Source organism: Clupea harengus, chromosome 14 (assembly GCF_900700415.2).
Source record: "Clupea harengus chromosome 14, Ch_v2.0.2, whole genome shotgun sequence".
Taxonomy (NCBI): Eukaryota; Metazoa; Chordata; class Actinopteri; order Clupeiformes; family Clupeidae; genus Clupea; species Clupea harengus.
This window is the reverse complement of record NC_045165.1, coordinates 18422109-18445512: the sequence shown is the minus strand read 5'-3', so window position 1 is coordinate 18445512 and position 23404 is coordinate 18422109. Positions and strand designations below refer to the sequence as shown.

Below are 23404 nucleotides of genomic sequence, written 5' to 3'. Positions count from 1 at the left end.
ATGAACTACTCTATCTTATGATGACAGTGAGACACAAAAGTGAGTGTGTTTGTGTGTGTGTGTGTGTGTGTTTGTCTGCGTAAGGCATTCGGGTGTCAGTTGCTGATCACTCCCACTCCATGTACTGAATGTCCCATCCATGCCTATGAGGCACAAACATACACACACACACACACACACACACACACACACACACACACACCACACACACACACACACACACACACACACACACACACACACACACACACACGCTGTACATGATGATTATGAACATGATAACATGACATGTGCATGAGCACAAAGGTTTTGAACCTCCCTGAAATCTTTCTTTGAAATGGATCTGCCAACCTTGACCACCAATATTGATCCTGCTTGTAATACAACCTGCTTACTTCTTGTTCTGTCAGTTGAGATCAGAAATGAAAACATCAAATCCCTGCAGAGCTCTGCAGACTTAGGTTGGGCCCAGCTGATCAAAAGATAAAAAATAAAAAAAGAATCACTTCCAGTCAGCTATTTTTAGAGAAATTGATTGATTGTCTTAACCCCATGGAAAGGATGACAAATGCCCTTCATATGTCTTAAAGTCATGCTTCCGTGTTTTAAAGTTATCATGTCATGTTGTCTATTTAAGTAACAAGAGCTTCAGCAATATATTGAGCACTTGAGACACCTGATCATGCAGTCAGGAAGTATGTTGTAGAACAGAGTATTTATTAAATAATCTGTGGTGATGTAATTTTACAGTGCCACATTGATATCGGAAAAGAAACTAGAAAAAACATTATTAGATTATTATTGATTTAATGTCTGTGATATTACACAAAAAAGTACAGAATTTATTCATTTCGATTTTTTCATAATTCCTAACTATTCAGTAATTCAGCATAAACTAATAACAATTTATTTTCTGGATCATAAGAAATTATTTTAAAATCCAATTGCAGAACCATCTTTAATTTACAGTAAATCCATACACTTAATCCGCCATGCCCATTTTTACATCTTCATTTTCCAGCGGGTATAAAATCCTGACACAAGGAACTTCCTAAATCTCCTGGGTTATTCCAGTGTCAGCACTTTCCGTTGTTCTAGGTAATCGATTAACATGCCTAGCTGCGATGAAATGAACGGCCCAGCTCCTGTCTTCACTGTAAATCAAGCCAGAGATGGTACATCTATATGATATACATCAGAGTGCCTTTGGCAGAGGATAGGCTGATGTATAGATGCCCTGACATTTTAGCTGAGTTCTGCATTTCAGCAAATGCAGTCCTTAAAATACAAAGGTTTGTGAGCATTTAAAATATCTATCATTTAGCTTATAATGTTGATTACAAAAGTTGTTCTCTCTCTCCCTTTATCTCTCTCTCTCTCTCTTCCTCCCTCTCTCTCTTTCCTTCCACCGTGTTTAGGTTCTGAAGGAGAAAGATAAGCTCAAGCAGGTATTAGTGCCCTTTCAATTTGAATTTTTCTCATAGAGATCATAAAGTTGCCCATTATTAATTGCTGAAAAATGCTTCACAGAAGCGATCCATCATCCACTTTAAAGAGGACGGGATTTTAAACCATAAGCACGTTCTTTTTAATGTCATGGCTCAATCTGTTCCTTTCTTTGGTCACCTCCTGCATGGAAATAATTGATCTCAGAATGTTATTATATCTAAATAGTTATAAAAAATTGCAGGTTTGACAGTGATTTTGTCACCAGGTAATATGCTTTTCACAGTCACACATGTGGATGTTCAATGTTTGTCTAAATGCGCAGCATTGCGAGAGTGCTGCCTTATGACCTCAGTGAAGTGGCAGTATGCAGAAAGCACAACGGGAGATATTTAATGGATATGATTTATTTGGAAAGGTGGGACTTAAGGGAATTGTGTTTCCTGTCACTGTCCCTGGTGTATCATTCCTCTTTAAAGTTATTTAAATCACAGAGTTGGGGGTTGTTTTATAATTTTGTTTTACTTTACAAACACAGACACACACACACACACACACACACACACACACACACTTCACTGTTGATGTATTGGAGGTTCAGCTAAAGAGAGATGGAGGCTCCACGGGGGTGATTTGAGAGTTTTTTTCTGGCGTTTTTGTGAGCCTGAGGATATAACATTTTCACAGTCATCTTGTCTGATGGCTCTGACCTCTGGTGCCCTTGTGTTCCGCCATGATAACTGCAGCCCTTCTAGTTTACATAAACCGTAATCGGCTCCTTATCTGCTAGTGAGGAAAATACACACTTAGAGCTCTCACACCACACCACACCACCACAACCGGTCATTTTAGGAAAATATTCTGTTATTGTCTCCTGAGTTTTGTATTTTTTCACTTGGCCCTCTGACATTTCAGTTAGGCTTCCCAACTGTTTGCTATCATTGATTATTCCACCCCACTGAATCGGCACTACCCTCAGCAGCTGCTACAAAGACAGAAAAAAAAATAGAAAGGGCTAGATTTTGCCGCTTCCAAATGGTCACATTTCCATACATCTTCCTTATCTGTATATGCTATTTAAGCCTGCGAACTATTATATGAGTTTCATGAGGCTGTAGTTCGGCATTTCTGCAATATTCTTATCAAAGCTGGCACAATAATGAAAAACAAAACGACTACATTACATTTTTCCTCAGTATTGTGGAGTTGAAACAGACTGTTCTCATCCCAAAGCTTCCTGTAAAATATTTACTACCTCCCTGCTTTAGATGCCAGCCCTCTCTCAGCTCTGCCACTCTCTGCATCTTCCTCTTGTCCACTGCAGTCAGAAGGATGTTAATGTTCCCATGCACCATTGGCCAGGCCTTCCAGTTATTTCTTACCCAAACCTCACTTCAAAATACCCTGCATTGATTAGGTAGATTTTCTCTTGCGATGCTAACCGCAAGGCAAAGAGGTGAATTATAACTAACTAAAATATAACCTTTGAGGGTAGAGGGAGCTTCTGTGCTGAGTGCGAGATTAGCTTATTTGGGCAAAAGAGCCAATCACCCAGGCAAGCTGCTTCACAGGGAGAGATCAAGAACTGGCCAAACAAACCCTGTTCTCTCTCTCTCTCTCTCTCTCTCTCTCTCTCTCTCTCTCTCTCTCTCTCTCTTTGTCTCTCTCTCACTGTCTCTCCCCTACCTATGTATATATATATATATATACACACACACAAACCTGTCCTATTCGTCAAATTTTATATTTTCAAAGTCGTGTCTGAGTCCAATGAACCCAGATATTTTGAAACAAATATTATTTTAAAAACAGTTTGAAGTCGGGGGGAAAAAAACAGGAAGTTGTGTTTTTTTGTTTTGCTCTCTCTCTCTCTCTCTCTCTCTCTCTCTCTCTCTCTCTCTCTCTCTCTCTCTCTCTCTCCCTTTGTCTCTCTCTCTGTGTACCCTGGTGTGGTCTTGTGATTAAAGTGCGTTATCTCACTAGCAGCCATCACACATACCTGCTCTTCAAAACGCTTGTCTGCTGTGCAGCGCTGGCAGATTCCTGGTGCGCTCGGCATCTTTGTTGGTGGGTGCAGCGGGCTTATCACCGCAGGGACACTCCTCGGGATTCAAAAAGCCCCTCGAGCATCAGTCGACTCTGTCAAGTCATCCCCACTCCGCTTCTCCCCACTCATTACGCATCAGCCATTTCCACCAGAGGAAAGGAGCTGGCATTCTGTAGGCAGTCCCTTTGGGTCAAAAGTATAGAAAAATGTACATTGATGTTTGCATTTGATGACACTCAGATGAATTAAACAGAATACTTTTTTACTTTATTTTCTTTGGCAGCTAGAAAAAAAAATGTTTTAAGGGAGATGTGAATAATGTGAAGCACAAAATAGGTGGGCCATCTAAACAATGTCCCAGAGGTTTAGCCTATAAAAATCAATAAACCAACCCAAGAAATGGACGACTCTTGATTTTAAGGGAGGACAACATTTGCGCCTTAAATAATGCATAATAAGACTGAAAATAAATTGAAAGGATTTAGATGGATTTGCTTATCTGTCGGACACCATGAAGCATTACACTCTTACGGCTATGGGAGAAGCTCAGAGAAACAAACTAATCTTCCAGAAGTTCAATATTAAGTTCCTGTCACTGTCAGGCTGCGGGTTTAAGTGAGGAAAGAGATTAATCCCCGAAGCTGCAATGAACGTTAAAGGCTTATGCTCCATGGAAACATATTCTCTCATTGTTACATGTGTGGATTAGGCCTTTTCTCTGCTGCCTGACAAAAGTATCAATAGATGGTTATACAATGTCATAATGTGGCCAGGCTCAGAACGGCGGCTTGTTGCCCAGTACCTGATGTTTGTTGTCGTGATGCCGACCTAGAGAAACACTCTCTATAGGTAAAGTTGGTATCTGCAGCGAAGTGGAGGAGGATCTGCATGAATTATAAAACATAACAAAACTGACAGTTGCTCGAGTCTCCCTCTTTTGGGCAAATCTGGAGTCTGCGTTTTTGTGTGAAGGCTCTAGAAACAAACTCATTCCGGTCAGGTGGTGTCTATGACATTTAAACACTGATGGCAATTGAGAGGCCAAGCTTTGGCTAGTTTACCATATTAAGCGACCCACCTCCCCTGACTTTCACTGGGAAATCGGGGATAATTTCACATTTTCTCTGGAATCAGTCAATTACTTTTCTCATTGCGCTCCGCAGCTGTGATCTTCCTGCTCTTTTCTGCCGGCGAGATGAGCCCTTTTTGCCACACCAAATATAAATTCAATGAATAATTTTATATTTACTCTGAGCTGTATTCCACATCTCTCCCAAGTGGAGGGCCACTCCGTCTGCTTTCTCAATGACGCGCGACCAAACACACTCCATCCAGAACCCCCCCTCCCAATTTGCACACCCACCCCTCAAACTCCTTCTCCACAGGAAGTCCATCAGATGGAAGAACGAGGAGGGACAACGTTTTATTAGTCCATCACGCTCTACGAGATTTACAGCTTCTACCGCTCGCTGTGAAGAGAGGCCTCTCCACTCTGTCCAGTGTTATTTATAATTTCATAAACCTGTTCTATGACAGTGCTTATTTTATCCCCATTCTAATCTGTTTCCTAATAAAGCCATGCCAAGCGCGAGCGATGAAAAACGGCCTGTGCTGCAGCGCCTGCGACTGAGGGAAGGGGATAAATCATGGCTCTGGCCCACCGTGGCCAACAGATAATCTCTGAATGCCTCGGCTTGATTCAGACCACGCCTCTCAATACCTGTGATCTATAGTAATGGAAATCCATGCAAACCGTTCAGGGGGGAAAGATTGAGTTGACACCCAGAAATTAAAGAGTGTAAGCCGCACAGATCAAAACAACAGCATAAAAAAGACCGATGCAGGAACACACACACACACACACACACACACACACACACACACACACACACACACACACAATGGACTATATTAATTTCAGAGCTTCAGGTGAAGGTTGGAAGTGCAGCTTTTGAATTAATTGGCTGGAGGGTCAATTGAATGTTAACTTCCAGGGATGCAGTTAGGAACATGTGAACCAAAGGTTGTTCTGCAAATGCAGTTTGTTTTCAGTGCACACAAATCTTGAACTTTTTATCAGAAATGTAAATAGATTTTGGTAAAAGTGAAAAAAAAGCTACTGTTGTTTCAGGAATTCTCATACCTCACCTTTGTTTTGTGCCTGTGTGTGTGTCTGTGTGTGTGTTTGTGTGTGTGTGTGTTTGTGTGTGTGTTTGTGTGTGCTTTTCCATGAACCAACCAAGACCCCGGACGACATTGTGTCATCAGCAGAATGTTCCAGCGATGACGAGGACCTGGAGGAGTGCGACTCAGGCCATGCAGGTGGGCTAGGTTAGTTTCACTTTGCTTGCTTCAACCTTATCTTCTTCCACACACACACACACACACACACACACACACAGTTGAGGACCTTGTCCTCAAAGCATCATTCCCCATGGTCTCTCCGAGTGTAACTTCCTGCAGTTCAAGCTAAATCCCTGCATGTCTGTGGGCTTAACATGTGAGTGTTCATACAATTACCGGTCAAGCTACTTACGCAGAGGACAATTAGACAGACTCAGTTGAAATAATCAGCTATGATCATGTCATAATCATTAGTCATTTTAACCACATCAGTACTTTAAGCTACACTGGCCCATGGGGTTTTCCGAAGTGGTTAACATGCTCACTGATTTTGACTGATTTTGTACTTTTGTACATCTCATTAAATAACATGGTTTAAACCAAAGAAAAGTACAAAATTAGTCTGGAGGGGTGGCATGTTCTCTGCATTGATGCTTCAAAATGTATCATATTATATACAGGAAGCTTTTTGCTGCCTTAATGGTGCATTTTGACTCATGATACATTTTGAGATATACTTCTTTGAAATTTCTAACTGCAAATTTATAATGTTATACCTCAGTGAATACTTGCCATAGGACCAGCAGCTGCGTTTTTTCTCCCATACTTGGAAGCTTGAACTTAGTTTAATATTTTGATAGAGAACGGATATCATTGAATTTCGGTGTACAATTTGTTTTCTGTTCATTCTATTATTTTTCTTCAAAGTAAATAAATTGTACAAAAATATAATTTCCAAAAAGTAAGAGTTTAATCTTATAACAAGTAGAGGTAATTCATCTTTCCTTTGGAGTATTTGAGAGAACTTGGGTATTGCCATCCTTTACAAAGCTTCAATGATTTGTCCCAGTGATGATTTCTTCTGTACTGAGTCATCCAAAGCCTTGCATATATACACACATATCTCAGTTTGTACAACACATTATTATCAGCAGCACTGAATTGGAACCAGCTGGTTATTGGAGGACATTTAATGTCCTCACATTGAAAACGTAGACAGTTCTGGCACCTTCCGTTTTAACTGGTGTGTTTCTGGCTTCAAACTTCAATCTATAAAGGAGCACAAAATGTGTTTTGATTAGAGACACACTGCGAGGCCACTAGACTATACAAGCACCAGGCTTCTATCGTGGCGACACGTCAGCGCAGCTCTTGTGCTGCTCTGGTGCTGCACCCTCAAAGGGGCTAAATGAATTTCCAGACTGAAAGGTCAATCCCAATTTCTCCCAAAGCAGAGAGTAGCTTGAGAGGGTTTTAAATTGGTTCTCCCCTCCCCTCTGTTCCACACACTGACACAGTCAGTTACTGAGAGGACCCCCCGATCATCCAGTCACGTTTACACAGAAATTCACGCCATTTCTAACCCCCGACATCAATAGATGTGTGAGACTGCATGGATGTGGGGCTGCTCCAGGTGTTACATCCTCTTCAGCTGGGTTTACAGTACAGCATGCTGCGGGGGCTTCTCTTGTTTTCTGTTTTACTGGGTATTTTATTTGTGTGGATGTTTTGGAATTATGTTATAGTTTTTTGGTCAGTTCGATTCATTTATATGCATACATTTATCTACATACAAGCTGTTCTCATCGATTTCCCCAGTTCTCCTGACTCGAGCATTCCTTGTTGTCTCGCTTCATCTTGTGCCGCATGATTTTTGGTGTTGAAATCATTTTTCTTTTTTTCAATCTCATTTTTTTTTTTCTATCTCATTTTTTGGCAAACATTTGTGCCGCCATGAGGCTTTATAAAGACCTTTTCATTCTTTGGATTAACAAAGCAAAACGCTGTACCAGGCAACAAAATCTTTTCTTGCCATCAAATTACTAGGGGCCACAATTGCTGATAGAAATCTTTCTCAAGAAAGTTGTGTTCAAGAATGATCCCTCACTACCCCGCCCCCCCCCCCCCCTCCCCAATTTCCCCAACCCCAACACCCCTGCAGTCTCCTTTCCCCCAGCCTTAAGCCAGTCTGCATACAAAGTTGATCTTAATGCAGGCATAAAAAGAATTTTATTGCCATAAAGTGTACCTGTCCTTCAGTCTCATCCCTTCTCAAGCAGTCATCTGTGACGTGTGGTACTCTAGCTTTGAGGTATATCCATCCGCAGATAACATCCATTCTGCAATGCATGAAATTCACTTCAATGGGGCCACTACTTTGTATATAAACCCCATAGCCCTGCCTCTCAGAATAGCATACCATTGTGGGTGTGTGTGTGTGGGTGTGTGTGGGTGGATGGGTGTTCACGTTTTAAGATCACACACATCGCATTTCCCAAAGTTGCAGTTGCAAAGACGCAAAGACTTCAGCTGCACACACACACACACACTCTCTCTCTCTTTCTCTCCCCACAACACTCTATGTGTGGTGTGTGTGTGTGTGTGTGTGTGTGTGTGTGTGTGTGCCCCTCTGTCTCTCCCCCAGAGCACTTTGTCTATGTGTGTCTATCTGTCTGTCCCTGTTCTGCTACCGTGTCGTGCTGTGATTCTGTTCTCTGCCTGTAAAAGTGTTGTATCTCCCCCTTTTTTCCATGAAGGAATTCCACATGAGGGTAACTAGTGATACATAAACAAACCCAAATCACAACAACCACCAACCACAGGCCCAGTTCAGTAATTGCGTCGAGCACCTGCCAACTCAAAAGTGTTTAATCATACATGCAAGTCACCTGTATGTGCCTGCATTGCATACTGGTGACTGCTGAAACAATCCTCTTGCCACGCACAGGCTGTTATTCTGTGTCTTCTGTCCATCCTCAGGCAGACTTAGAATCCCCCTCCTCTGCTCTATTCCTGGTGGTTATGTCTTGAAGTCTTTCGCTGTAGGATGAACAGGTGGAGATTGTAGTGAATTAAGTACTACCGGTCCCCTGCGGGCTAATTAAATGGGTAACGGGAACATCATTTTAAATTATAACTACTGGCTGGAGCTTAATATGGTTGGATATTCCAGCGCTCCACAACTCAGCCCATAGGCCTGTTGCCTCCACAATGCGTACACTCCTAAAATGCTCAATGTGTGTCTGTGTGTTTGAGAGAGAGAGAGAGAGAGAGAGAGAGAGAGAGAGAGAGAGAGAGAGAGAGAGTGTGTGTGTGTGTGTGTGTGTGTGTGTGTGTGTGTGTGTGTGTGTGTGTGTGTGTGTGTGTGTGTGTGTGTGTGTGTGTGTGTGTGTGTGTGTGTGCATCGTATTAAAGTGAGCATAGCTTTATCTAATGCTTTAGGTGAAATACAATTTTAGAAAAAAAACAAAGCTAAAATGTACACTGATCGTCCTATAATAACACACCTTCACGTAAGAATATAACACTAACTTCAAGTTTACAGGAAGAGGTCTGTAATGTTAATGCCCATGCCAGGGTTTCCCAGAGCTTTCTTAATGCTATATCATTTGTAAGTTATACGTTACCTTACTGTTTCTAGGTGTTTCCCAGAACGTTCTTAGCAAAGTATACCTTCTGTAAAGAGACGCTCTTTACACAGTTTTTTAGATTAAAAAATAATCATTTTAAAGTATAAAAGTGTTAGTGTCTGGATGTATGCACTGACTTCAATGTAAGACCAAAATTTGTGTTGCGTTACATTTTGTGCTTCATAATGAATTACCTGTAATTAAACTTGTAATCGAATGTAAGCGAATGCAAATCTGCTGTAGCCTGATATGCCATCGCTCAAAACAACACTTCCCATACAGGGTACAGATCTGGTGTTAAGAGGACTCTGAGACAAAAATTGTAAATTGTAACCATTGTATACCTGTTGCACCAAGTCCGGCTGTACTGGATTTGCTATTCATATCTAATCAATAGCCTTTATTTCAGAATCAACTCAACTCATTAGTTTTCTTTAAAATGTTATGATTTAAAATGGCTTTGAAGCTCATACTCATGGTAAATCATGAGATATCACAGACCTCAAGTCTATTATTGCCAGCACTTAACACAATTGTTAAACCTAACTTCCCAAGTCATGGTCATATTTACCTCAGTCATTTGTTCCATGTTGGCCCACACCAATCATTAACAATAAATAATAGGTCAAGCAAGGACATGGCAAAAATGGTTATGGTATCAATGCCAATAGAACGTGGTGAGTTATGGCCAATATACCACAGGTGAACACACGCGCACAAATAGGTAAATAGGCTACCCCATTCCTACTCACAGTGAAAACCATTTCTTGAGCATTTATTTAGTGTTTAGTGTGGGAATGGATGCTAAACAATGAAGTCTAATTGTTAATTGATCCTCTGGCGACCTAGTACCATGAATGATAATCTTCGGACATGCTTGCGTAGAAACCCTCTGGGTGCCTCTGCAGCTTAATATTAACATGAGTTCATGTTCACTTCATATTACACAAGCTAGCAACAACGAACTGTTAAGATGGTTCCCTAAAATAGAGATGGCTTAAATAGTTCATAGCCAGAATAACTGGCATTACACCTCACACACCTCTTGCGGAGGTTCGCGCTCCATAGAATCCCATTAAATACAGCCTGGTAGGAATACACGACATCCCTTACTTTACATGTGAAAGAGGGAGAAAGCGAGAGACCCATTCATTTTGCAGAATTACTGTGCACTACTAACTACCAGGCGGGGAGAAAAATGCTTTCCCGTGTAAAGGATGCACCCAAGTATTTACCGCAGGGCTGCAGAAATTTTGCAAACTCAATGTACAAATGGCAGTTAATTACGGTATGAAAATGTAGAATTAAAAGACAATTTGACTACATTAACATATTGATTAGGGAAGCATACTGGGGATCAATTGCAAAACATAATAAAGTGGTCTGCGAAATATATTCATGTACAAAATAATGGCTAAAGAACTGAATCTCAATCACACTGAATGTTTTTTTTTATTATTATTATTTATTCATTTCCCCTCTTGTGGAATTCCTTTAAAAAGTGACTGACTGTTCAACCAAAGTCTGTAGGTTTGTCTTTTTGTTGATGTGCAAGCACACAAACGAACAAAGCTAAATGAATTGACGTGATCAAATATATAATATAACTTAGTGTAATTTAGATGACATTTAAATCCCATTGATAACCTACAGCCATTGGTGAAGTGGAATTATAGACCTGTAACCTTTGACATCTATCGTCCTCCCAACCCCAGCCTGCTCCCCGTTTCTCTACTTTCCCTAAATGCAACTTACTCTAAGCATGCATCAACATCTGCAGTAAAAGATTAACCCATTTCTCAGCCAATTCTCTTCTCTTCTCCGACATACATCCAGACTGCACGCGTCTTACGTGTTCTAAAACTAACCAGAACAGATATATTTGTCATTGGGTCACATGACAGAGGCGACAGTTAGCCACTAACTGTCCTTCTCAAGTGTGTCTTTTTACAATTAGTGTGTGCATCTGGTTGTAGTGTGTGAAAATTCAAATTGCTTTGTTCTTTCGTCCCTGGTAGTTTTGTTTCTTAGTGTATACACACCCTCAAACCAATTTCATTTTTTTGTTTGCTAGTATAATTTTGGAATTGCTGATTCTTTGGGTTCAGTTTTTTTTAAAAGAGAAAAAAACAATAGCATTGAGAGTAAAACTAAATGTGATTTTATAAAAAAAGTAATGATCTATTTGATAATGTTTAGATATTTATTCTTACTTTTGGATTTGGAACTATTTCAGCGAACATTCTATGTGCTTCAAATTCTGTGACCAGGCTACTTGATCAAATGTGTTATGGTTATGTGTGACAGTGTAGCCATTTTTATATAGCTGTTTTACACACCCCTTGCCCTCACGTAAAAAGCACATATTATTGTCGATGAAAAGGTTCCAGATCTGCTGATATGTCCTCTTGTTTTAAACTATATTGATGAACAATTGAATTGATGAATGGTTGCCAAAAAAAAAAGAAAAATCCAAACTGCATGGCGAAGAAGTTGCAGTTTAGGGTTTGTCAGATTGTCAGTGTTAGAGTTCTGTTCTTTTCCGTAGATGGGCATGTATATGCTCATTGTTTGTATATCCCCATCCCTTCCTTACAGCTAAAAGCTCTAATGCCGCCCGACCGCTTCGTTCTGCCTTTACATGGACATGGCCACTGACTTACTCAATCACCCCCATCATTGTCATTTCCTATGTAGTATGTTCATAGGTCCCCCCCTCCTCCCCCTCACCGTCCCCCCCCCCTCCCCACTCTAGTTATGGTAAAATCTGTACAGTCATTCATTCATTCAAACCTAAAGAATAAATGAATTTAAGCAAAAACCTATCAAATTATTAGAGTGTAGATATTTATTGAAAGATATATCAAATCAGAAACTCAAATATGTACAGTTTTGTATTCAAACTGGGTTATTTATTGAAGAAAAACAAAACTGAATTATGGTGAATTTTATGTGGTGTGAATGTATGTGTTGTTGCCGCCCTGGTCACTCATGTCTAGAAATATATCTAATGAGAAATATACTGGCTAAAATATTTTTTTCTATGAGAAACCTGTCCAAGAACATTCTTACACATCTTTCTTTTGTAAACTTTTTTTCTTCATGCCAAAATCATGCGGGCAATTTGATGATGTAAGTGTACAACCCCCTACCCTATTCCTTTCAATGTGATGTGTGGGACTAATGTCGTATTGATCAATCTAACTGTACAATGAACTTGTATGTGAATGCCTTTTGTGATGTATATGATCAATTGAGTAATAATTAGCTTGACTTGTGTTGTGCCAGTCTTTTGTAGTGTGATATTTTTTCTTATGATTTGAATTTGCATCTTTGGTTTATGCTACAGTTTCTGTTCTGTTGTCGTTGTATGAGCATGTTAGCTACTGCATTCGCAGTGTATGACCATTAAAATGACAGCGGGAAAGTTCATTTTACTCAGTTTTTAAATTTTATGATCAATTTCTAATTAATTTAACTTCACTCATAAAGCAATGACACGATTTTACCAGAATCTAGTCCAGCCTCTTACCAACAAACTATAAAAGGCCTCAGGCATAAAAGAGCCTGAACATTCAGCTGTCATAATCGTATATATCTTCAAGCTGCCATTTTGGTTGCTTTAGAAATGCATTCAAAGGCAAGAGGCTTCCCAAGGAGCCAGCTGTTTTTGCAGGGAAGTAGAACAGGAAGGCTGTCTGTATAATATTTTACTCTCTCAATCAGCTTGTTCTAAATGCTCATGTGGATTAAGGATACACTAAGGACACAAAATCTCCACCAAAATGAGTGTAAGCACAGATTTGAGTGTAGTGTTTTAAGCACAGTATAGATTTGAGTTTACTTTTTAAGCACAGTATAGATTTGTGTGTACTGTTTAAGCACAGTATATATTTGTGTGTACTGTTTAAGCACAGTATAGATTTGTGTGTACTGTTTAAGCACAGTATAGATTTGTGTGTACTGTTTAAGCACAGTATAGATTTGGCAGAAGGCAGTGCATCCACTGTGCTGTAGCATGAAAGAAAGAGGTAGGATTTGAGTTTGGTTTGGTTTCAGTCTTCAGTCACTCTTTCTTGTCTTCAAATGTGATTTATTTATGAAAGACTGACGTTACTGTGAGAGATCCGCAGCCCACTCGTCAGAGTCTGCTTTAGGACACAGGCAGTTATTCTCTCACGTCTAGGTCCATTTCTGGCTCACCCTTGCAAGCCTCTTGAAGCCGTTCGATGTTTGATGCTTTCTTTTGCCTTCGTTCTTCTGATTTCAAATTCATCTTAATTTTATAGTTTCAGTCATTATTGCCAAGTATATTGTTTTGTAGTGTTGCAGAAGTGTTACTCGTGTGGTTGTCTTAATTATAACTGTCACACCACTATCTCTCCCTAACTGTGATTTCTGTCGTCTCTGCTCTCCCCTAGGAGAATTCAGTATCCCAGTACTTGTTGAGGATCCCCTAGAGTTCCCTCCCTTAGTTACTCGTGCACCCTCCATCCCTCCCCCCCCAACCCTCCGCCCCTTCCCCACCATTACTGAGACCACCAAAGAGTACCTGTCCATGACAACGGAGGCGGGGGTACCTTGCTTGTCGGACGGAGGCAGCGATGATTGTGGTGATGGCTTGGTGATATCTGGGTATGGCTCGGGGGAATCATACGACTCTAAACTCCCCCCTACTGATGATGAAGATTTTTACACCACCTTCTCCTTGGTAACAGATAAGACCTTGTCCACGTCGGCCTTTGAAGGTGGCTACAAAGTTCACGCACCTAAGTGGGAAGCCAAGGACTTTAAACCTAAGAAAGCCTTCGAATCTGGTAGGACTACTACTACTACTGAGCTGAGTCGTGGCGCAGGTGCGCCGGAGCCCCCTCCTCCCGAAAAGCGACCCAAGCTGCCCGCGGGCAAAATGAATAACCGAGAGCTTAAGCCCCAGCCAGACATAGTCTTGCTTCCGTTGCCCACGTCCTATGAGGTAGACAGCACCAAGCTGAAGAGCTCGCTAATAACCACCCCCATGTTCCGTAATGTACCCACAGCAATCCCCACGGAGCCGGGCGTGAGGAGGGTTCCGGGGCCCTCCGAGGTGGTCCGTGAATCTGGCAGCACCACAGGGATGGTCGTCGGGATAGTTGCTGCTGCCGCATTATGCATCCTTATACTCCTGTATGCCATGTACAAGTACAGAAACAGGGACGAAGGATCTTACCAGGTGGACGAGACGAGAAACTACATAACTAACTCAGCACAGTCGAATGGAGCCGTCATGAAGGACAAACAGTCGAGTTCGAAAAGCAGCAACAAGAAACAGAAAAACAAGGACAAGGAATATTATGTGTGAATGGCAAGTGTCGCGCACGAAAGAGAGAGAGAGAAACAGAGCAAAGACATTTTAAAACAAAATTATCCTATCGGGAGTTGCAATTTCAAGAAGGGAAAGATGTTTCTGCCTGAGCTGTGCTGAGACGTTGAACTCTGACATGTACTGTAATATAAAGCACACTTACTATTGTAAGCATACCAAGATGGTAAATAGAAACATTAGTGACCTTATTCTTCTATATGGTCGAAGACGTTATCAGTGTAGAATATTTCACGGCTACATCATAATCCTAAGTGACTTTTAGAGGTATGTGATCCATGGCGTAAATCTTGTTTTGTAATCCTGTACAAAAAAAGGAGAAAAATGATTTCGGCCATTTCAAGCATGTAAGCGACACATAGTGCTGGCAGTTTTACAAGGGTGGGAGGAAAAAAAGACAGTAACAAGGACTCCTGCCAAAAAAAAAAAAATCTAATGAATCTTTGTATTGTTTATACATTATATGTGATGTCTGATATTATTTTTTTGCTCTCTGCAAAAATAAGAGAAAAATGTATTCAATGAAACCAAGTAAGAAAACCGCTAAGGACAAATTAGTGAAACACTGTCACCTAAAAGAGATTCTTTTAATTGTATGACGACTGTGACTTTGGCCGTGTTGATGGAGAGAACTGGTTGGTCTCTCTCTTGTCTCAATAAAGCGACTGATTGTAATGCATGTCATCTCTAAGCTACAGTATACCGTGTTCAACTCGTCTTGAACAGATCCGCCAGGCCAAAACAGTGAATCATCAGATAACTCTTTCTCCCTCCAAGTGACAACAAGAGAGAGAGAAAAAAAAAAAGAAAAAGTCCCTGGAAAATATATTTTTATTTGCTACCAGTGCTGGTCCTTTTTCAGTCGTATGTGTGTTGGTCCATTTTATCTTGTTCTCTTTTTTATGGAGCTGTATGGTGGAGGCCTGGTACAGTACTATAACACTGTTAAGGATGTCTATACAGAAATAAATCCAATGTGAAAAGTGTGAATTCTATCTGTTGTCACAGTCAACTGTGTCAAAAAAAAAAGCTGAACAAATTTGTTTACATATTTTATGAAATTATAGCAGTTGTACCTTGTAGGTAGATATTGTATATAAAACTTATGTTGTATTTTTTTTAGTAGTTCAGCTGAAAGACAAGATATTTGAGCTTACAGTAACTGCGTATTTCATGACAACACTCTTGAACTTTTACACAGATGAAGACATGCCCATATTTTCTGAGAAAACCTGAGGAGAATGCTAGGTTAGACAGCAAACCTTTCTTGTAGACATGTCTGACACGCATGAATACAAATTTGACAACAGACATCAAACACAAGACACCCTTCCTAACGGTGAGAAGCAACTTTTGTTATCAGTTATTTTTATTCAGAGAAGAATTGACAGAACTGAAAATACAGGCAGACAATTGTGAATCATAATCTGCCAAAATGCAGTGCTTATTACCTCAACAAAAAAACCTCCCGTTTCTTTCATTCAAATATTTCATGTCAGTCACTCAAGTCATATCTTTTTCTAATAAGTTATGAATATACCTTATTAATGTTACATATGTATTGACATTTCATTACCATTTGACTTTTTGATATCCATTTTTTTTACAACCTGTTTATTTAATTCCATTGACTTTACACATCATGTGTGTTTACATATTTGTTTGGGTTTAATTTTTTAAATTTTATTATTATAAATAAAGCATTCCTCAGAAATGATTTACAAGTCTGTCATGATCCATGAAATACCATGAGTTCTTGTGCATTTCATTGTCAATTTATTTGTTTGTTTGTTTGTTTAGTCCACAGGGGCAGCATTCACTCTTACTTTTACATGTTTGTCAATGTAAAGCTGCAGTTTACATTCATGTAGGTGTAAGATATAGAATCTGTAGATGGCAGGTGTAGAATGTTTAGAAGCAAGATGCAGAGAGCTTTTCTCATCGAGATGGCTTAGAAGAATGTGACAGATAAAGGTACCTAGAGGTGACATGGAGGCGTCTACACGTGGAGGTCATACTGATATTGGCCCCTTGATTTTGGTAGGGTGCTGATCAAATTCAGAAGTGTCTCAAACAGAGTAAGTCCAAACAGAGTCCCATGAACCTGCAAGTATATACTTACAACAGCGGTTCATGGACGTTTGAGTTATCGGGTGTGAGATGAGATGCCTGCCAGATCAAACATACTGTGAAATTACGATTGGGATGAGCATACTCACTATAGAAAAGAGTACATACTACGTTACACTCTTACCTCAAGAGATCATCTCATTTCCCATGCGTTACTGAGTATGTCAGGAGAGAATTTCAGAAAGGCAGGTATTAGTTTTCTTCAAGGAAATGGACAGACAGTAATGGGAGTTTTGGCCTTACTAAAATTAGAGGGCATCAGGCCTTTGCCTCTAACTAATGACTGTTATTTTTGTATAATTCAGAATCTAGATTATAGATGTATAGATATAAATGATTCATCGTGCACTATAAAGAGTCATCCTATGCTATTTAGCCCTCAGTGAGCATTTCAGTGCCAATGTTGCTTCAGCATTTTCCCATAATTCCTTTTCTTGCATTTCTTAATGATTGAGTTGTGCTAATAACTGTAACATTCTCTAAGTGGTGAATTGTTGACAATCATGGCATTATATCTTCATTATATCCTGAAGAAATTATCAGTATTTTTATTTTCCCTGCTGCCATTATTTTGTATTGTTGGTATGTTCATTGTAATCACTTTTCCAGGCTGGTATAGTAACTGTTGAAATTGCGATTGCAGCTTTGCGTGGGTCAGCAAAATATAACCTTGTCAAGTGAATGTCAGATGTTATACAAGGCAAGTATTAAATGCATGTGCAATATGCTTAATGCAGTGCTTTTACATGGAAACAAATCAAGACGAAATATAATAAATATGTTTATTCTTTCTTCTGACCAGTCAGTTCCCAAGTTTTGACTTTGGGGGAGAAGCTCAATGTTGCATCTGTGTTGTATGGTTATATGTCTTTAAACGTTCATTTCAACTTAAGCGTTTTACTCCTCCAACATCCGGTTGGGTGAGAGGGAGGGAAGATCAACTTTTTTCTACAGGTATGGCCACTGGACAGCCTTACTGAGATGTACCAATAGCCCTTCAACATAACTATTGCCCACTGGAAGTCATACAACACATGGTATGTAGAGGATCTTATCTTTGAGATCCCATTCTAGGTTTTTATTACAGGCAAAAACTTTTCATCTTTTTTTTTCTCGAGTGCAAATTAACAGGAGTGAATGCTGAGATTCTGAAAGTGGTGTTTAATATGCTGCAACCGGCCCTGGCTCCGAGTTAGCAGGCAGACGCCGTTTCAGTCTAAACCAATGGGTGAGGCATACGATTTCCAAATGAACGTCTTGTTATATGGGTGGCTGGCTTATTGAACCGCATTGACCAAGGAACGCCTTTTCTCCGAGCAGCAAGAGAGTTAATTGAAATTCAAAACAGGCTAAAATTCAATAAGCCATTTCCAGATGAACTCAACTGATTAGAAAGAACCATTATTTCAGATCTTTTTCGCTTTTCACTCTAGTCGGTCTATACAAAAAAAAAAAAAAAAAATCTGGAGGGGAACCAAAATCAATCTGCCTTAATATTGTGTTCACATGGAGGAAGTTCAGTTGAACATTTTACAAGATTTCTATTCAACTCCGGCTTAGTGCTTTATGAATGCATCACAGGTCATTGTCTTATCTCCCCGTTTAGGTATAGAATTTAGCCAAAATAAGATTCCAAAGATCCGTTGTGTCACAGTGTGTCCATCTCCGGATGTAAACCAGAGCATTGTTTATTGTTGAACACCTCTAATGGGAATCAAGTTCAAATGAATAATTTCAGAGGCCCTTAGATAAGCATTAAACAAATGAACAGCTGCTTGGATGTTTTAACTAATGTATTAGTATGAATATTATAAGTAATACAATTTGAGGTGGTGTTATCAGGTAAAAGGTGATGGTATCAGATGAACGTAAAACAAATGAACTGCTTTTTGTACATTTCATACTAACATCACTTACATAAATCTCACTGAGGAATTCTATTACAGTTGGGTGAGAGTTAGCTTTGTGAACACAAGAGAATTTCTAATTAGAATAGAATTCTAATTTTACTTCTATTTTAGTCAGACTGTTCAGGTGCAGTGGCTGACCTGCTTTCCTGTGTTATCTCGCTTGACCCATTATGTGAAACACGCTGCAGCTCATCATGCTACAGTATAGAGCTATATATGTCACTTTATAACAAACATTTATAGCAAAAATAGCAACTTCAAACCTACACATTACTGATGTACTTTATGACTGATTATGGCAAAGCATTTCTGTACGTGTGCAAGTATGAAGGTAAAAGAACATGTATTCTTAAAAAGATCATTAGAGGTCTTTGAGCAGTTTCCATTAGATCGTAACTGCAAACCATATACCTCACCCGTTAAACCATTAAATTACATCACATAGTATATTTAGAACATTTGCCAGTTGACTGTAGTTGTTTCCATGAGGTGTGAATGTGCTGAATATCGAGATTATTAGAATTACGTTTAAGACGTTTAATAAAACTTTTTATTGAAACCATTCCATTTCATGGCTATGTCCTCCCAGAATGTAAGCAGTACAATGAATCTTGGCTAAATACAGAGAATCAGCTGCTGCAGATTTCTGACACCCAGTGGGTGGCGCTGAAGAGCAACTTACTGAGTCGAGCAAGGATGCAGAGTGCAGAGGTCTAATGTTGCTTTGCTGTGTTTGAAAGATCTCGTTCACATACTCTTACTGATTCCTCAGTGTATGCAGTTAAGCCATCTTAACCAGTGTCTTCACAGTGATATGAGACACACTACATGAACTTTGCTGCCTCCCTCTGGATCTCTGTGTGTTTCAGCACCATCAGGCCACAAACAATGCTCCCACACAACATACAACTTCTGGAAAGGATGCTGGCCAGATCTGGCCCAGATCCAGACACAGATAGTAGGCTTTCGGCTGTTTTGCTATGCCATCTGTCAGACAGCTGACTCTCTGGTCTGCGTATTGTGTTTTCCTTCATCTTTTTCATACAGGCACTGGTGGTGTTTGTCTGTCTCGTCGGTATGCAATAGTCCAGCTTCACGTGGAGTTTCTGTTTGGTGGAATAAATCTGAGTAGAGTAATGGGAGGACCCAGAGAGAGCTTGCCTGTCTTTCTGGGATCCTCCACAGAGCCTTGTCTGCAGCCAGGGGCACTGCTCATGAAGTCTGTGGATACCGCATTTCATCAGCCAAATCGTTTAGTGTAGTGTCTCCAAGTTACCACTCAGGAAAACAATTTCAGCGAGCAGTTTGTACTGTACAAGCAGCGTATGAAACACCAGCCCTTTGCTCGATTTTTATTGAGCATTAATGGGAAATGGCATTTATTTATTTTATTTATATATTTTAATTGTTTAAGCCTAAGTGAAGAATCCCAGAAGGCAGTCAGATCTTTACAGTGTTTCCCCAAGCTACTCAGTAAACCAAATTATAGCGAACAGTGTACAACCAACAAGCTATACTCATCACATATAACATCTGGGTTTTTTTCATCTTCTCATGGAGAATGAATGGCTTTCCCTTTAAAAGTCTGTTCACCATTCATCACAAAAATCCGTGCAGGACCTACATCATGACTGGATAAGGCGCAGACAGAATGCTGGTCCGGCGCAAGCTGAACCCGGTAAACCTGGAAGCATAAACACAGATGTTGAGTGTCTCGGGAACACAGCTCTCTGCTGACCTAAGAAATTGTGTAATGTTATGTGAAATATAAAATACTATTACATAAGGACTCAGACCACAAACCGCAATCCAAGCTGCCCATTACCAAGCCTAGCCCTGCTATTTTGAGATACTGAGAGCTTAATCCACACCACAGTGTGTTGCAGCCCCATCGCTGCGCATATACAGCTTTGTCAGCAGGTCAAATGATCTCCATCTCGCCACAAATGCAATAAAGCCTGGGGAACCAAAATATGATAATGCCTTGTGTTTGTTATGAAGTGAACACGTTGTGGTGGGCCCAGACTTCAACCCGCCAAAAAATACTCAAATATAGATATATGAGTGCAATGGATGCTGACCCTGTTAGGGATTCTATGTTAATCAAACATTGTATCAGGCCACTGTTCAATTTACATCAAATGTTGACTTGGGCACTTTTATGATACCTGTTTTGAAAATCTGATTTAACATCGACGTGTAACTCTACTAAGTCATTGTGCCATACTAATGCAGTGATCTAGACAGTTGTTAAATATTTAGTCACAACAGAAAGAACAAGGGTCAACATGACAGTAACAGGGGGGCACTGTGGCGCAAGCAGTATCCCCGACCATATACGGGCTTGAACGCCCACGGGGACACGGGTTCGAATCCGACCCGCCGTCATTTCTCGATCCCACTCCCGACCATCTCACTCCATTTCCTGTCCAAACCTTCACTGACCTATCGATTAAAGGCAAAAAGCCCAAAAATGTTTTTTTTTTAAAACATGGCAGTAACACATTTTCACACACACAAAATCACATGCACACACACTGACACACAAACAAACACCAATAAAAAAAAGAACGTACATGATCATATCCATCCCTCAGCTGTCTCTGGTCGTGTTTCCTCCGGAGGCTTCTGTGATGCCTGCATGCGCCGGTGATGAAGAGATGTCAGGCTGGTGCGGCTCCGTGAGTGAAATGTGATCGGGCTGATGGCCCCCGAGACAGCCAGGGCCATATGATAAAAGGCCCCGTTGCATTATTAATCTGACCCAGCCCAGGCAGTGCAGGAGAGGAGAGGAGAGCGGCCGCCTCTCCACAAGAATACTAACAGGGCTCCCCGCACTGGACGCAGCTGCTGCAGGGGCAGAGGTAGATGCTCAGAGGGCTGGAGGAACGCTGAGACAACCACATCCACTGGAGTTATTTCACACAGGCTGTCTTTCCACTACGTCAATCCCATAAGATCAGGGGTAAGGAAATGACAATGATGTCTTTTTGGATCATTAGGAGACAGGTGGAACAGTTGTATACCAACGCTAACCCACCATATAATTACCATACAATTAATTCATTCAGTCAGTCAGTCATTCATTCTCTCTCATTCACTCATTCATTTACAGTAAAAGATTAGATTTACAGAGAAAGTCCAAGGATAACATCCAGGTTGGCATTGCTACAAACATCAACTCAGGACTCAAGTGCCAAAATTAACCCATCTGAAAATAAGGTACTTTCAGACAAATAATTTGTCAACCATTAATTCACACAGCTTCCATTCAGTAATTGATTAAGTTAATTTCATTCATTCTCTTATCCAATGATATGCCATTAATCCATACTTCCTCCAAACCTTGTGCTCTCCTTCTTTCTTGACTCATAGATTATTTGACCATGATTTCTCCTGCTTATTTTAGCACTCTGTTCTGTAAAGGTTTTTGCACTGCTGGGAATCCAGCGCATCAGTATGGATGGTAGGGTTTCTGAAAGGCTTCTCCCTGAGTGGAGAGAATAGTTCCAATTCTCCCCCATCAGTTAGTCATCTCAGGACACAAACCTCACACTGCCAAGAGCTTAGCAAAGCACAAAGTGTTTCTTGTGTTGGTTTGTTTTGGTCTTTTGGTCACTGGATAATATTAATTAATATCTCATTAGCTATAACAAGTGCCTTGGCATATGATGCTTGTCACAATGTTCTCTAGATGTCAGTTCTCCATTCATTCGTTCATTCACTCATTCATTCATTTTAGTGAATTGTTCATTCATTGAATAATTTACTCAGTTGCTCAGTCAGTCAATTTACTTATTCTCTCAATCATCTGTCAGTCTTATTGATTAATTGATTGACTGATTCATTGTTTTGCTTCATTGAGTGGCCAGTTGATTGATTAGTTGGCTTGTTCTTTCACACATTCATGTATTGATCCACTGCCTTGTGCGCTCCTTTGGGTGGTGTGAAGGAGGAAACGGGCCAACTCTGTGGAGTCACCACAGGACACCAGTCCCACACTGCCAAGAGCCGGCTCACACGTCTCCTGGCAATGTGTGTGTGTGTGTGTGTGCGCATGTGCGCGTGTGTGTGTGTGTTAGACAGACTAGACTGGGTCCCCTGGCTGTCCCCACTTGGTCAATTAATGGAATCCCAGTCTGCTTCAGCCGGAAGCTCCTTCACGTCTGAAGCCCTCATACTTTTGTCATCTTTAAAGAGCCAACTGCAACTATATATGTATTTCCACCATTACCAACATTAACACAACCTACAAGCTGTACATATGTCCACAACTCATGACTAACTGAATTTTTTCATGAGGATAATTAGTACATGTAAGCTAGCCTATATGTTACAAACAAAATTGTCTCTTTAAAGGAGTTTTGGCCCTGAAAAGCTGCCAGTCTTGTAAGGTCCTCTAAACCTACTGTGTGGCCAGGGTCAGAACCCACAGGCTTGCCCAACTGCCTTCATCATTACCACTGCTCTGATTGAAGAAAGCTGTATGATTCACTCCAACTCAGCTAAGGAGGAACAGAAGCATTGCTAGTGTAATGTGTTTGAGGAATATGAGATACCTTGCTACAACACAAGGGTAAGGGGAGGTGGGGTTAGGTCAGTGTTGCTATCGTCCACTAAAGGACAAGGTCTAAATGCATCGCCTGAGACCCAGTACTGTCTTAACGGCACCATCCTTGTGCACAATGACAGTGTCTACTCATCACCTCGAAATGTGTGGAAGTCTGAATAAGTCAGAATAATGTGCTTATTTCAG

The 23404-nt window shown here is 40.5% G+C and overlaps 1 protein-coding gene across 25 annotated transcripts in view; it reads left to right on the top strand.

The window, feature by feature from the left end:
* nrxn3a (neurexin 3a) overlaps nucleotides 1-15603 on the top strand; it is a 266234-nt gene extending 250631 nt beyond the window's left edge. For 9 of the 25 annotated variants that reach the window (XM_031579973.2, XM_031579975.2, XM_031579982.2 and 6 more), the window contains 3 exons: nucleotides 1419-1448; nucleotides 5737-5824; nucleotides 13668-15603. In XM_031579973.2, the coding sequence (XP_031435833.1) occupies nucleotides 1419-1448; nucleotides 5737-5824; nucleotides 13668-14587 (1038 nt within the window). In that variant the 3' untranslated portion in view covers nucleotides 14588-15603. Of the gene's footprint in view, nucleotides 1-1418; nucleotides 1449-5736; nucleotides 5825-11844; nucleotides 11986-13667 lie in introns of those variants that run through there. The other 16 variants (XM_031579984.2, XM_031579983.2, XM_031579980.2 and 13 more) reach the window with 10 other exon arrangements.
* The last annotated feature ends 7801 nt before the right edge of the window (nucleotides 15604-23404 follow it).